At 40.3% G+C, this 15,627-nt stretch overlaps 1 protein-coding gene and 1 non-coding gene across 2 annotated transcripts; one reads left to right on the top strand and one right to left on the bottom strand.

Annotated features, from left to right (window-relative positions):
* Positions 1 to 3,422: 3,422 nt before the first annotated feature.
* On the bottom strand, positions 3,423 to 13,894 carry LOC131984024 (alpha-2,8-sialyltransferase 8F-like). The gene is made up of 7 exons (XM_059348886.1): positions 13,167 to 13,894; positions 10,648 to 10,722; positions 10,459 to 10,533; positions 8,635 to 8,779; positions 5,613 to 5,725; positions 5,422 to 5,514; positions 3,423 to 4,885 (listed from the first exon to the last, which is right to left on the bottom strand). Exons 1-7 carry the CDS (start codon positions 13,265 to 13,267, stop codon positions 4,408 to 4,410), a joined length of 1,080 nt encoding a protein of 359 aa, XP_059204869.1. The 5' UTR covers positions 13,268 to 13,894; the 3' UTR covers positions 3,423 to 4,407.
* trnac-gca (transfer RNA cysteine (anticodon GCA)) lies at positions 7,178 to 7,249 on the top strand. The gene has a single exon. It is a non-coding gene; the product is annotated as a tRNA-Cys (tRNA).
* Positions 13,895 to 15,627: the final 1,733 nt, after the last annotated feature.

Below are 15,627 nucleotides of genomic sequence, written 5' to 3'. Positions count from 1 at the left end.
CAAGACCAGAACATGATATTATCTGATCTTATTTTGCCAGTGCCAGTATTTGGCTGTGTTTAAGTCTTACTTCTTTCAAGCATCACTTCATTTTATGAGGAATTTGGAGTGGGGGGGTTGAACATTGTGTTCTTGAATTACCCAACGTACTTACAGAGTAGTGACTCACACTGGTGTCGCTCCAGCCCAATAAGCCACAGCTGATTTACGGAGAGTTTCCCAGTCAGTGTCAGGCTCCTCCCCTGGAGGCCAATAAGTTCTCATTAAATTCTTCCCCAGTGAGCAATTTAAAAAAAAAAAGTATTTACTGCGTGTTGTTGCAGAGAAGAAAACAAACTGAAGTATAAATGGATAACAGGCAGCTGTTGATGCTTTGCTGTTAGAGCCAGATGGAGCCAGATGGAGCCACTAGAGGGCGACATCCTGTCAAAAGACGGAGAAGAAGGGTCATTTTGAGGAGGTGCCATGAGTCTGAGGGTGCTTTCACACCAACAGCAGTTGGTGTGCACTAAACAGTCCATTTGAACCACAAGCTCTTAGTTCGGTTCATTTTCGTCAGTGTGAAAGCATCAATCGTACTCGGGTGTGCACTAAATCAAGCAGGCCGAGACCTTCAAAAAGAGGTGGTCTCGGTCCGCTTGATTCCGCACCAAATGGCAACCTCTGGTGCAGTCCCTCTGGTGAGAACGCGAACCTGGACCAACTCAGGCCTAAACGAACTATTCAAAATGCTTCACAGGAGGAAGAAAGGATTAAACATGCCGCAGAGGCCTTAGTCACCTACCGCCTCATAGGACGTGACCCGCACATCTGACCCAGATGTTGAGAATGGTGAGTCATTTTTCCCACTTTTGTTCATTATTATTAAGGCAAAATAACACAATTTATGTCCATAAATGAATAGGTTATAGGCTAGGCTAAAGCTTAATTTGCGTGCTGCGTGGATATTCCCCTACATTCATTCAGCAGCAGTGCAAATCTTGTCTGACCTATCAACACATGGCTAATTTGAATACTCAATTACTTATTTTGACACAGCTTTTTTGACACACATTTGCACCGCTGCTGAATGAATGTAGGGGAAATACTGGTATGAATTTAATTTAATCTGTAATATACATGTTTCATTAGGTACAACCCCATACATTTCAAAATCCTTCTCAGAGTAAGCATACTGATAACAATATCATCCACTGTGTTCAATAACTGTAGAATCTCACCATGTCTCAAACCAAGCTTAAAGTAGAATTTAATTAGGCTAAATCTTCCAAACGAGCCATAGCCTATTCTTGCTTGTCGTTTCGTTTCGTTTCGTTATTAGGGCTATATTATAACGTGATAGTATCTCATTATAACGAGAAACTTTCATTATCTCGTTATAACGAGATAAATGGAGGATATTTTTTTATAGGGGTGGTAGCAACACGCTTCCGTAGTTAATTGATCAGCTGTGTTGTGTTTTACCGGCGCACAGCTCGCGGTCACACACGTTTACATGTTTTAACCTATGAAATCATTAATCAAAATACAAAAAAAAATGTTTTCACAAAGCAAAAGACTGCAAGTAGTCAATAGCAGTCATATCATCAACTGGATATTTTGCCAGAAATGGGTAGCCTAATGTTGACGATATAAAAAGCAAGGACCAGTGTAAGAAACAGTCGTGTCGCTCCATTGTGAAAGTTGAAAGTGGCGCTTATTTCCACCGGAAGATGACAAAACGTCATTCAGACCAATGTGGTTAGTTTGCATGTGTGAACGTGGACCACACGCAGTCTGTATGCTACAATGTAACAATTTTACTACTACTTTGCTGTTTTTTTTCTTCACAGTATCATCCAGATGTTTGTATGTTTGGTCCACTCTGTGACTGTGAGGATGACAGCATGACACACAGGAGACACTATGAGTGGAAGATGCAATAAATAAAGATGTAAGGCTAAATAATGAACAGAAATATATCTATGGATTGATGCTTTTTGCATTTTTTACTACCAGGATATGGGTTACATAAGGGCAAATATGTTATACAGGTGGATAAAAAAGGAGAATTAAGCGAGGAATGAAAAAGACTGTGCAAAGTGGATCATATGACGTGCAAGGAAAATATATGGTTTGTAAATCCTGTAGTTTTAATGACTGGTTTAGGCACTTAGTGGATCAGAGACATTAAATCATGCAAGCTGAGTCTGTTACCTTCCACTATTTATTCACTGATTCACTTTAACTTAATTTTCCCTCGTGTTGTTCACACACACACACACACACACACACACACATACACTCACTCACACACACACACTCGCACACATACACACACACACACAAACATACACTCACTCACTCACACACACACACACACACACACACACACACACACAAATCACATGATTCTAAAACTGGCTCACCAAATGTTATTAAGTTTGGTCATCTACAGCTTGTACATTATTTCTCTGGATGACAAAAACTTCTGTTAAGACTATAAGTAACAGCATGAAAGGCAATACTCACAGTTGCACAAATCTTGATGAAAATGTTACTCTGGTAGCATTTTCTGTCACGCACATGTCTAAAATGCATTACAAACTTCATACATCTTCATAAATACATACTTCTAACGCCTTATTATCTGCTTATAGCACCGTAGGACATAGTTTTAGGCATTCATTAAATACATTTTTCTTCAAAAATAGTCATCATTAAGCATTGCATGATGATATATGAGGTCAAGTATATGAGTATCACACTTCATGCATTATAATCCCTGTTATAATGCATTAAAATGTGATTATATTTTGCTATAAGTGGCCATTGGGTGCTTTAGGTAAACTGAAAAAAAATTAGCACAGTGATTATAATGCATTCTATAATTACAATATATTGCATTACAACTATGTGAGTTATATTACACTATAATCCAGGATTTCTTAACCTGCTTTAACGAAAAGACAAGAGACCAGGGGCCATTTACAAACAAAAAATAATCATGTTTTTTCAGATAAAACTAATAAACAAGTTTCTAGGATTTGAGGACATTTAGGGTTTCACCCTGACCTCTGTTAGGGGGATAAATCATGTCAATTATGATGCTTTTTGTAACACACATTTAAAAGTACAAATAAATTCCCATGTGAATCTATTTTATTTGAGAATTAGAAATGGTTGGCAAGCCAGCCGGCACCCTTCCGAGGACAAATTTGAGTATCACTGCTGTCATTCTTTCAAAAAAGGAGTCAGCAGTTATGAAGTATTATCATACTTAAACCTATTCATTAGAGCTTATAACTACAGTGAAACTTTCCCATAAGCAGATAATAATGCATTATTTGTATGTTTATAAAGCATTTTCATCATGGGCTTCATTGTGCTGCCATTACTTCTCACCCAAAGGTTACAACATTTATCCAAAGTGCACAATTCACAATTATAATATCCCCTTATATTGGAGTCAGTTATGATTTAACATTTATATCAGCTTTAAAAGTAATAACATTGTACCAAATGTTTTAGTTGCCACGTTGTGACAGTACACACCAACGTCTGGCCACTGTGCTGATGAAGAGTAGCACATAGTGACTAAGGCTCACTACAGCAACCTCTGTGAGAGGTAGTGTTACTATTTTTGTTTCATTCTGTTCAGTCCTTGGCTCCAAAGCCTCTTTTTAATAGGGCCTTTTACTGACCATGGCCACCAGAGGGCAGCTATGATGATGTGTAGACAACCCCTGCAGATACTCTCAGATCTGAGGGTTACCTTGTGTCTGTATCACATCCAGCAGTGACAGTGACGTGGAGTGCAGAAGTCATTTTCCACAAAACAGCACCAGCCTTTCATAACAACCGTGAGAGTATGAACATGTCCTCCCCTCGACAGCTCCCAGCATAATTTTAAAAGTGGTAAATGTGTGACGCTTTTTTTTAAACAAAGATTTTTTTACATTCAGAGTTAAAGTGTTTTAGCCAGACAGTCTTCATGTAAAGGAGGTATTCTTATTTTTTTCTAAAATACATTCCGTTTAATCCAAAAGAAGGCACTACAATGTCGACCGCCACAAAGGCCTCAGATAGGATTCCCACTTAAATCAAAATAACTCCCTCCAGACTCCAGCTGGAACTTTTGTAAAAATAAATAATACAAACAAAAACCCAAATGTTTTAGACACACGACAAGGCTGTTTGCATGACGTTCACATTGTTATGATTGTTGCATCTTGATTTCAGTGCAAATGTTTTGGCTGCTGGCCAACTCAGCAATCACTGTAGAACCTTGCTTGAACACATTTAATCCATGTCATCAACCAAAATAGATCTGTCCATTCAGATCAGTCAAAGGTATATGAATGTCTTGATGAGTTACTTGGCTACAAAGAAGGCACTTTGCTCCTGTCTTGTCATCTGCACCTGGGTCTACTTTTCACCTGGTGCACAGTCACCCAGGTGAAGCCTGAGCACCCCCTGACTGTGCAGCTGCAGCAAGAGCTCAAACTCAGCCGGCATGGCGTGGAATTTAGTTTTAGTTTGTCTGTCATCGTAGTAGTGGTTAGTCAGGGCATGGAGTCCATGTGGGTGATTACTGAAGGGCCAGAAACCGTACAGATGCACGTTGGCACAGTGTTCCAGCGCCAGGCTAGCCATGATAATGCCAGTGCTGAGCCGCACTGCTCGTAGGCCTTGGGAGCGCCAGAAGCCAGCCAGTTTCTGGAGGTACTCAGGGTTGAAGAAGATGGGCCGCGTCGGGCTGTTAAAGTCCTCGATGGTGTAGACGGCCCGCAGGCACACAGGAGTGTTGTGGCCATAGGAGAAGGCAGGAAGGAGCAGCAGGGAGTCGCCATAGCTCTGCAGACTTTCCACAAATGGACGCCGACGCCCCATTAGAGCCCCATACCTGAAAATAAACAGCAGATGTCAATCAAAGTCTACTTTCACCGTTGAGGCATGCAAGACTTTTTTTTTAAGAAGAGATTATGCAAGAAAGAAAACAGTAGAAGAAGAAGAGATTAAGCAAGAGAGAAAAAATAAATTAAAAAAAGAGGTTGCTTATCGGACAACTCTGGCCACCCATGAGAGAAAATATGTCTTCAGAAATTAGATTCAATTGGGCAACTTATAATTGTTCTTTCATGTCACAGGAAACAGCTGATCAGTCATGTGAGTTAAATGTCAGCTACATCAGAAATTATTCAAAAAAGCACCTATTTTGCGCATTAACTTTTTTTCCTGAAAAAGACAAGAACCACCTCAAGCGAGTGTTCAAACTTTTATGCGCATTTTGGAACATTTTTATTTTATTTTGGTGTTTCCACCAAAAAGTTTTTTTTCTTGTGAATCTCCAAAATGCACATGAAATTCCCTGTTGGAAACACGCCTAATGATTGATCATTAGGCGTGATGATTCATTTTTAAGATGGTCCTCTCACTCACTTCTCTAGGAGGATGCTTGGGTTTGCTGTCACAAGGTCAGTCTTGATGCCCACATGTTTCTCATAGTTGTTTTCCAAAGGAGGAAGGTTGCACCTGAACAAGCAACACAGAAGGCCTCAAGTTCATTAAATGGAACAGAAAATAATTGAATATTGTTGATAAAGCGATAATCAGGCTTTCAACTTTCTCACCTCATAACAAACTGAGCTGAATCAATCATATTTCCACAGCTGCTGTTTGCAAGGATCCCTCCGTTCCCAACGACAGCACACGTTTCCCATGTTTTATTTGGGAATGGATGCTCCTGGAATCAACAGCAATGGGAAACTTACTACAAAACAACATGTATACAGAGTAACCTGGACCCAACCCCGATTAGATGCTCTGTGCATTGTCAAGAGTTCATAGGAGAAAATCGTAGTTGCAGTGGACACTGTGAGAGGGGGTACAGCTCAGTGGTAGAGCATTTGACTGCAGATCAAAAGGTAACTAACTTTAGTCTTAGATTACAACATCTAATATATACAAATGCACAAATTATCTCTCAGATTCAAGGTAAATTAAACTCCCATGCTTGTCAGATGGAATATCTTTGTAAAAAGTTAGTATCAGGGGCCTGTGCCGTTTGTTCACAATAGCTCATATTTTTTATATAGCTCAGTGGCAGAGCATTTGACTGCAGATCCAGAGGTCCCCAGTTCATCTCTGTGTGCCCCCTCTAGACCTTTAGGCATTTGCAGTGTTACATTAAAAAATCTAACTACATTTGACATCTAACACATCATACAAATGCACAAATTCTCTCAGATTCAAGGTAGATTAAACTCCCATACATCATCAGAACTGCTTGTCAGATGGTCTGATGTCTAATGGAAACCCACATTGAAATCATGGGCCTGTGTTGGATCATTTCTGTATTTTTCCGAAACAGACAAACTGAAACGCTCTGTGGTATTATAGATTCTCAGATTCAAGGTAAATTAAGCTCCCATGCTTGTCAGATGGACGAATATCTTTAGAAAAAAGATATTTGTCAATATAATCAATATAAGAAACAATATAAGTTGGCAATTAGTAAGTAAGCAAAATAAGAAACAATATAAGTAACTTTAGTCTTACCAGATCTAACATATCACACAAATGCACAAATTCTCTCAGACCATCTGACAAGTTCCCATGTTTGTCAGATGGTCGAATATCTTTGGAAATCCCCTACCCAACATGAGTTTCGGGGGCCTGTGCCGTTTGTTCACAATAGATCAACCTTTAGGCATTTGCAGTGTTACATTACCACATCTAACTACATTTGACATATTATGAAAATGCACAAATTCTCTCAGATTCCAGGTAAATTAATCTCCCATACTTCATTGTCAGATGGTCAAATGTCTAATGGAAACCCCCTAACCCGCATTGAAATCATGGGCCTGTGTTGGATCATTTCTGTATTTTTCCGAAACAGACAAACTGAAATCCTCTGTGGTGTCATATGTCACACCTGCCTTTTGCACGGTTGTCTTTATTATTAAACTCCATACATTTGTTCAAGATTTTACTTCATTATTTTATTTCACTACTTAATTATTTTAATTGGATGACTCACTTATGACTGTAATTATCCTAAATGACAGTGGTCAAAAATCCAAAGTAATGAAAAATATATATTCACAGGTTTGTTGGTTCTACTTTGTATTTTTACTTTTCTGCTTTAACGTATGTAAATAGATGATGTTGTAAAGAACAAATGCTTGTCACAGGGTGTATAGCTCAGTGGTAGGGCATTTGACTGCAGGTCAAGAGGTCCCCAGTTCAAATCTGGGTGCCTCCTAGAAACCATTTAAGTAACTTTAGTCTTAGATTACCGGATCTAACACATCATACAAATGCACAAATTCTCTCAGATTGAAGGTAATTAAGCTCCAATGCTTGTCCAATGCACAGCAGATCAAGCGGTCCCCAGTTCAACTCTGGCTTTCCCCTGGAACCCTTTGCAGTGTTATAACATCTAACTACATTTGACATTATAACAAAATATAATTGGTGACTATAAATTGCCCGTAGGTGTGAATGAGTGCGTGATTGTCTGTATCTATATGTCAGCCCTGCGATAGTCTGGCGACCTGTCCAGGGTTACCCCGCCTATCGCCCAATGTCAGCTGGAATAGGCTCCAGCCCCCCGAGACCCGAATGTGGATAAGCGGTTAATGGTAATGAATAATTATGAAATTCGCCACCCCCTAACGCCACATTGAAATCATGGTCCTGTGTCAGATAATTTCTGTACATTTTTCCGAAACATAACCTCTGTGGTATTATAGGTATCCACATCTATCTTATGCACAGTTGTCTTTATTATTAAACTCCCTACATTTATTCAATAATTACTTCATATTTATTTATTTACTCAATTTTATTAAATAGATGTTGTGACTGTAATTAATCTGAATGTCAGTGGTCAAAAATACAAATTAAAGAAAAATATATATTCCACAGGTTTAACTTTGTTGGCTGTACTATGTATTCTTACTATTTCTGCTTTAACATATCGTTAGCCTCATAGCATAATTGCCTAAGTGATATTTTGGCCTAGTTGAGATGTCTGCCTAGCTCTACTCTCCTAACACTGCTGATTCACCATGCATTACTGCATTAGCCTCATAGCAGAATTGCCCAAGTCATATTTAGGCTGATGACATAGATGTCTTTAAAAATAGATCATGTTGTATACAATTAGTACATGTCACAGGGGGACATATATAGCTCTATATATATATAGCTCAGTGGTAGAACATTTGACAGCAGATCAAGAGGTCTGCTGTTCAACTCTGGGTGCCCCCTGTATTTTCTTGCCCCCTAATTTACATTTATTAAACTTTCTTAACAAATCCTTGAATCTTCGCATGGAAACACACTGGCTTTTGTTATAGAATGTGTTTACTCATCAGGGCTTGCAGTAAAAAGTGTGTATAGCTCAGAAGTACAGGCAGTAGGTCCAGCTCAGGAAAGTCTCTAGTCTGGACTTTGTGAGCCCCTTACCAAAAATAAAACCATGCTGTGTAGCCCCATGTGTCTAAGAGCCAACATGTGAGTAGACATGTGACCTTTGGCAGAACATGCAAGAGCAAAGCAGTGAAATAATCTCTGTGGTAGAGAACAATCAACACACAGCAGATGTTAATGGTGGTTATTATTCATGAAGGGCAAACAACAGACCTTTGCAAAGGTGCCGAAGATCTCCGGAGTCACCTGGAGGCTCCGCCTTTTTTCCCCGTCGTACACAATCTTAAATCCCACTGGAGTGTTGGCCTGGGTGATGATGGCCTTGTCAAAACCATGGCACTTGCTGCTCAGCTGAGATCTGAGGAACCACAAGGACTTTGTTAAACAACATACAGTCAGGAGTGTTGTAATCTGAGAAATACAGTAAGAGCTTATCGATTATTGTTCAAAATAAAAGTTTTCCCCTTTTGACGTTTTGTTTCCATAAAAGCCCCCTGGTGAGTGAAAGAGGTTGTTGGGTTCCTTCAGGTGAAGTCCCTCTGTTTTACCATAACTCACATGACCTTAAAATGTGTTATATTTAGACCATGTGGTTAACAGTGGCCTGTAAATTCCACTTCCCTTTTCCATGCTTTCAGTTGTTCTTCTTTGTAACTACCTGGTCGCCCATGAAGTTGGAATGAAATATTTTTTACCTCTTCCATGAAATGATTGTGACAATGTAATTTATTCTTGATGGCTTAAGTATATATACTCAAAACTTTATCAATCAATCTCTTCCAAGCATATCACAATGAAAAATTAAGCCACAATTAATGTAGGATTATGTCTGCACTGCAAACTATTTGGTTATTACCAAGATAAAAAAAACAACAACTTAGATTTAGAAGTGTTAGATAATTTATCTTGTTTTAAGAGTTCGTTTCTTTTCTTTCTAAGTGTTCAACATGCTTTTTTCTAGATTCAACAATCTTAATTCAAGAAATCTTGTCAAGTGAAATTATCTGTCCATGCAGCAAGATAATTTCCCTCAGATCTTGTTTTTAGACACACCTTTTTGCAGTGTGAAAACAACTTTATGGTCGACCGTGTAGGCGTGTATAAAAAACACGCCTTATATAGAAGTTTCCTGTTTAAACCTTTGAATTTAGTAGTTTAAAGTAATGCATTGCATTTAAATTTCAAAGAACAGACTTAACAGGTTCTTCCCATGAATTTTCCCATGAATAATTTACAAGTTAAAACATGAGCCACATGAGACTCAGCAGGTTTTGATGTTTTGTGTAGCTCAAAGACTTATTTTGAGAGAAGGGTAATCTCAGATATGATTTCTTTTTTGATTTTATCAGAAAGCAAATGGCCTCGTCTGTTGATTTATGTGCCCCTCTTGAGCATGGCTTAATGTAATAATGCATTTTATTTACAGGCGCCTTTCAGGACTCTCAAGGTCACCTTACAATAAACAATTAAAAACAAAACAATAATAATAAAACAGCAATGGCAGTAATAATAAACAACAATGAAACAATTACAAATTTGAACAATAAAGACAACAATGACAGTAATAATAAACAATAAACAACACTGAAACAATACAGAGAAAAATTGTAATTTGAAAATGATGAATATTTTAGGGATAGGCTAGTCTGAACAGGTGTGTTTTGAGATGTGACTTGAAAGTTGACAGTGTTGTTAGAGAGCGGATGTACTGAGGGAGTTTGTTCCAGAGTCGGGGGGCAGAGCAGCTAAAAGATCGTAGTCCCATTGTGGCTAAATGGGCGGAAGGGGTGGAGAGGAGTGAAGCAGAGGAGGTCCTGAGTGTACGGCAGGGTGTGTAGGTTTGGAGGAGCTCAGTGAGGTATGAACTATGAATGTACTGTACTGTACTGTGACAATGTATAGACAACTCCTGCGGCTATGGACACTGGATACAGCATGCATGAACAATTATTTGCAGGCAACCTTTTTTCTTTGTTTGTTCTTGTTTTGTTGTTCTAAATGTTCAGAGCGAGACAGTGTAATCTTTTTTTTTTTTACCTGAATTTTTGGTAATTGTCCTCTTGCTTCTTCCAGGTTTGAGAGTAACGTCCTATCACTTTGTCGATGATCTCCCTGTCACACACACACACACACACACACAGTCAGGTGTGTAATCCCTGTAGCGCTGACGTGGCTTGATATGATGAAGGCGTAAACAAAAAGGTCAGTGTTGGCGTTTGCTCTCACCTGCAGCCTTTACAGGGGTCAGTGGGCTGAGGGGCACTTTTCTTTTGGGGAGACGGCCTCTGAGGTTCCACATTACTGCAGAGAAAAACAAGACAAACAAGTGTAAATGCTGATGCCGGAGAGAGAGAGAGAAAAAAAAACATCATTCTTACTATGCTGTATTGTTTGGCTCCATGCACATATTCATTACATTAAATAATTGTCACATCACTTCCGCCGTCGTGTCATGTCAGAATTTCTATGGCCACTAGAGTCCGCCACCAACAATGCATGTTAATATAGCAGCCCATTCGGGGCGTCCCGGTGTCACATTAGTGGAGCGCATACCACTAAGGCTTAGTCCTTGTGAGCAGGTACCCTCCCCCTCTCCCCCTTTTACTCTATATCTCTCACTATCAAAATAAAGCTCAAAAATTAAAATTAAAATAGCAGCCCATTCAATGGGTTGATAACAATCTACTAGCAGGCCCCTATGCACCCTTACTTATGGGAAACATAATCGCTAATAACGCATATTCAATCATGTGATAGCACCAGGCGGCAATCTCCGTGTCTGAGCATGGAGGCCAACCATGAAGTGCCTTAAGCCTGCAATCTAGCGAAAATTCCAGCAGGGGGTGCTAAGTTTGGCTGCAAAAAAAATCTGCTCATTCATTTCAGTGCAAAATTTGAAAACTTCTGACTTGATTTATTACCTCAGAAACATTTTTCAGGACAACAATATGGCCTCAATCGCTAGTTAAAAATGGTCTTCAAGACAATTTGATGTCAATAGTTCTAATAATGGCCCCATTTAGAAGAAAATAGAAGATAAAGAATCGTATGATTTGGGGCGTGGCTACCGGTCACTGACAAGGTGAGCTGTCACCAGGAGAGAAGCAGAGCAATGCTTATCCACGGCAACGTGTCAATAAAGTTATATATAACGTTATATAGATGGAAAAGAGGACGTTTACCGATTTGGTCTCATAACTTTGACCCTTTCACACTGTATTTTCACTTAATGACAGTTTATTTGAACGTTTTGTTCAGTAAATATGTCTTGTTCAGCGTTTGGTTGGACTAACAGACACTCCAAGGAGTCGCTGCTCAGTTTTCTGAGTTAAGAAAGATACATTTTGTTTTTGTTTTTTTGCTAGCCAAAACTAACATCCCAGTTGATGCTCTAATAATGCTAACATGAATTAGCAGCAGCTTCTCTCAGTCGGGTTGCCGGTGTAGAGAGGCGTGTAGTCAGTGATCAGATCCCTCTCGCTCCCTTCACAGTCCAATTATGGTCTGCTCCGCGTATCGGAAACAAGATGGCGACACAAGATGGCGACGAATATAACGCTGAACTCGAGGCTTCCAATGGGCAGTCCACAAACCATCATAATACAGTTATTCATCTTACATAGCTACAAATAGACACATTGCCACATCACTATGCACCCTGCAGACAACTGTGTTCATTAAAAAACGACAAATATCTTTCTTTAACTTAATCAAATGCACTAGCCAGATCTTTACAAAAGTGGTGGCAGTGGTGCTCATGGAAACACAGTGCTTTTGTCCACAGTGGATGCCAAAATCAAAACAAAACAAACAAACCAAAGTTCCTTGTAGTTGTTTAAAATAAGTCATCCTGATCTAGATTTTGACTAGACTATGTGGTTCAACATAAAGTTGTAGAAATATGCATGAATTCCTAACTTCAATAAACCCTAAAGCAAATAGAGCAAGATCAACATTCAGAGATCTGCCACTGACATGAGGCAGAGCAGCTTCATACACCATAAATGAACAACCACTGTCCAAACTCACGAGCAGAGACCTTTGCTACTTTGCAACACTTCAAAAGGAGACTTCTGCCTCTTCGTGTCTGTGTGGGATAGCGTGTGTGTGGTCTGCAGTTTGGGTTGCTTGTGCAATTATGTCTTATGTTATGTTTCTCTTCCTATTGATACAGTTCTGAAGAAGTGAAGTTTCTTAAGGTTTTCTGTTTAATTTCAGCTGGGTATAGGTGTGGTTGCCTGATTTTCCTCCCAACTTACCATGGCAATAATAGTAACTGAGCAACATTTCAACACCACTGAAATACAATTAACTTGATGGTCCATACTGAAAATTCCTCATTTTCTGAATGTATCTACTAATATCTTAACTTTAGATTTCCGAGTATCATGAGATGAATCATGGGATTAAAGCACAGATACCAACATTAAAAAAAAACTAACAAAATCAAAATCAATTCCTTTTGTCAGCATAAAAGCCATTTCATGCTGCCTACACCGTCCACTGCTTTGTGTCTTTTGGCAAAGAGGTTGACATGAGTGGAAAAACTAACAAAGTGAGCAAAAAAAAAAGAAAACTAAAAAAGCTTCCATCAGCTGCTCCACTCAGGTCAAACTCTGGCATGTCTCGTTATCTTTTGTTTTAACAACAGACATTAAAAATACCAAAACTGTGTGTGTGTGTGTGTGTGTGTGTGTGTGTGTTTTACTGAGGGTGGGGGAAGCGAAACGTAGTTACACACTTACTTGTTGTCGACCATGTACCAGACGAGAGTGGTCAGCAGGCTCCCCAGACAGAAGAGAGTGATCATTAAAGAGAAGACTGACTTCAAGAGCTGTCCCCTCATACCTCTCCCCTCCTGCTAACTTCTCCCACTAGCCCCCTCACCTTGTGTCTCTCTGCCTTCCTCTCACCTTGCTCTCAGTTATCTGCCCTCCGTCACCCTTCGACTGTTTTCAGACTTCCTCTCCCCTCCTGGACTCTGTCTCCTTGACTCAGCCTCACACACTCTTTCAGTCAAGAGTGTTAATCTTTTGCCTCTCTGCTTTCTTATGCTTTCTTTTACCTCTTTTACCCCTTACCCCCCCTCCTTCCCTCGCTCTTCCTGTCTGGTTTGACTCACTCTTTCTCTCCCTCCTTGGGCGAATGAGATCACGCCTCCTCAGTTATCAGCCTGTCTTCTTTTTCTGCCTCTTGTTCAGGCAAGTCTTCTGTCTTTTCTGCACCTCTACTTTCCTGTCTTCCTGTTTGTGTCCGGGTAGGCTGAGACGAATCCGGTCTTTTGCTGCTCCACATCCTACTTTAATCCTTTGTCATGCCTCTTTGATCTGCCCATCTCCTTTCCCTCTTTTCTTCATGTGTTCAGACGGACAAACTCACAACCCTACTTTCCACCGTTGTCCCAAAGCTCCTTCTGTTCTCCGCCCCCACCCCAGAGCCGCAGCCTTCCCTCTCTGCTTTTCCCTCCCTCCCCCAGCCATCCTCCGCCCACACCCCTTAAGCCCCTCTCCACTGTGCACAAAAAGGAGGCAGTAACATGAGTGCCCAGTACTGAATTAGCCCACAGTTTGCCTCTTGACTAGTGTGTGTGTGTCAGGGAACATGTTCCAAACCAATGAGGGGCAAAGCAGGCGAGGGGCAGAGGCTTTCCATCCAATCGGAGTGACTTCTAATAACCCCCAAACTCTTAGTTACACACACTAGCTGAAGCTGGGAACTTGTTTTATGGCAGAACTGCTGGCTGTTTCAACAGTGTAACTACTATCTATACTATCGTCACAGCCGGAGGAAGTAAGAGAAACAGACAGTCAGACAGAGAGACAAACAGCAGAAAGAGGTGGGGAGTTGATGCCCAGAGGAGTCATAACTCATCCATTGTTTGGCTTTCATTTGTGAGCACTGTGTTGCCAGCTGTGTGATAAAGACGGATACAATCAAGAAGCTGGAGTCAGATTATGGGAAAAATGTTAAGCACATGGGATGCATTTCACAATAAACACCCACATAAAGATACGACCACACCCAGTTCTCCTGCATTTATCCTTCCTGATTTGAGCTCTCAGTGGAAACACTCCATGCTGACCTCCTTGCGAGAAACCAATAATGCCTAGTAACTACATGCTGAGTAAGCTGAGCTACCCCACCTCCACCCAACAAAAGAGCTCTTGGAAAGTTTGTATTTTGGCAGACATCAGGGTTTGCAGAAAACTTGGTGGGGTTGTGTGAGGTTTCCTTGCTGTGACAAGACAGAAGGAATAATAAAGACGGCAGTGCAGCCAACGAAATCAGATTGTAATAGAGAGAGAGGGTTGTTAAGGAAAGATAACCTACATTTAACCTGCACTTTACCTCAAACACGCATTCATGTGATAGTTCCCTGACTGGTGAGCAGATCTGTATGCACTAAACTAAATGTAAATCTAGTTAAACTGGCTATTTGCATCTTTCCTGACATCATGAATGGCTGTAAAAAAAACGTTTAATCTATTGCATACATCATCTCCAGTGTGGAAAACAACAGACAAGCCGCTGGTCATGCTGGTCACACCGGCATTTCCTGGATGTATCCTGATCAGACGAAAGATAAACTCAACCCTGAGAAGGAGGCTTCTGAGGAAATGCATGACCCTTCATGCATCATGAGACACTAGCAGGAATGTGGAGAGAAATGTGGGAAAAAATGTTTTTTTAAACTCTACAGCATAACAAAGCTGTGTAGGCAAGCCACTGCCCCACAATAATTGTAGTGTATCATACAAAAAAGAACAGCAACAAACACCTCGCTTGTCTGGCGGTCTGTTAAATTAAATATCCAGACCTCTCATCTGGTTTCCCCTCATCACAGGCCATCCTGCTGCCTCCTGTGCACAACAGTCAGTCATTAGCTTATTACAGACAATGCAATTTCCATCCAAAGACTCCACAAGCGATTTAACCACATTAAAGCCAAAGAAGTGATTTTTCAAGCTGACATTCATAATCTTGTAACACAGGAGATTTCTCAGGGTTGTGCAGCTCTTGTGTGCCTGTAGGAAGCCCTCAGTCTCTTTTACTCACCGTGGATGACTCATGCTGGAATTATCATCTCAGTGATGGATGATTGCATAATTATGAGCAAACTTTTTGTGGTGAATCTGTTATTTTGCAGATGTGAGAGAAGAGTCAGGGCAGAGGTAACAAAGATTTGCATGTGTCTGTGTGAATCGG

The sequence above is a fragment of the Centropristis striata genome, chromosome 13, assembly GCF_030273125.1.
Source record: "Centropristis striata isolate RG_2023a ecotype Rhode Island chromosome 13, C.striata_1.0, whole genome shotgun sequence".
Classification (NCBI taxonomy): Eukaryota; Metazoa; Chordata; class Actinopteri; order Perciformes; family Serranidae; genus Centropristis; species Centropristis striata.
This window is presented reverse-complemented; position numbering and strand designations above follow the sequence as displayed.

Coding starts and splice junctions, on each gene's coding strand:
- LOC131984024 (XM_059348886.1), bottom strand. CDS start 13,267: ATGAGGGGACAGCTCTTGAAGTCAGTCTTCTCTTTAATGATCACTCTC. Junction 10,534..10,647: donor GACCCCTGTAAAGGCTGCAG/GTGAGAGCAAAC, acceptor TGTGTGTGACAG/GGAGATCATCGACAAAGTGA. Junction 5,726..8,634: donor TCTTCGGCACCTTTGCAAAG/GTCTGTTGTTTG, acceptor TGTTGATTCCAG/GAGCATCCATTCCCAAATAA.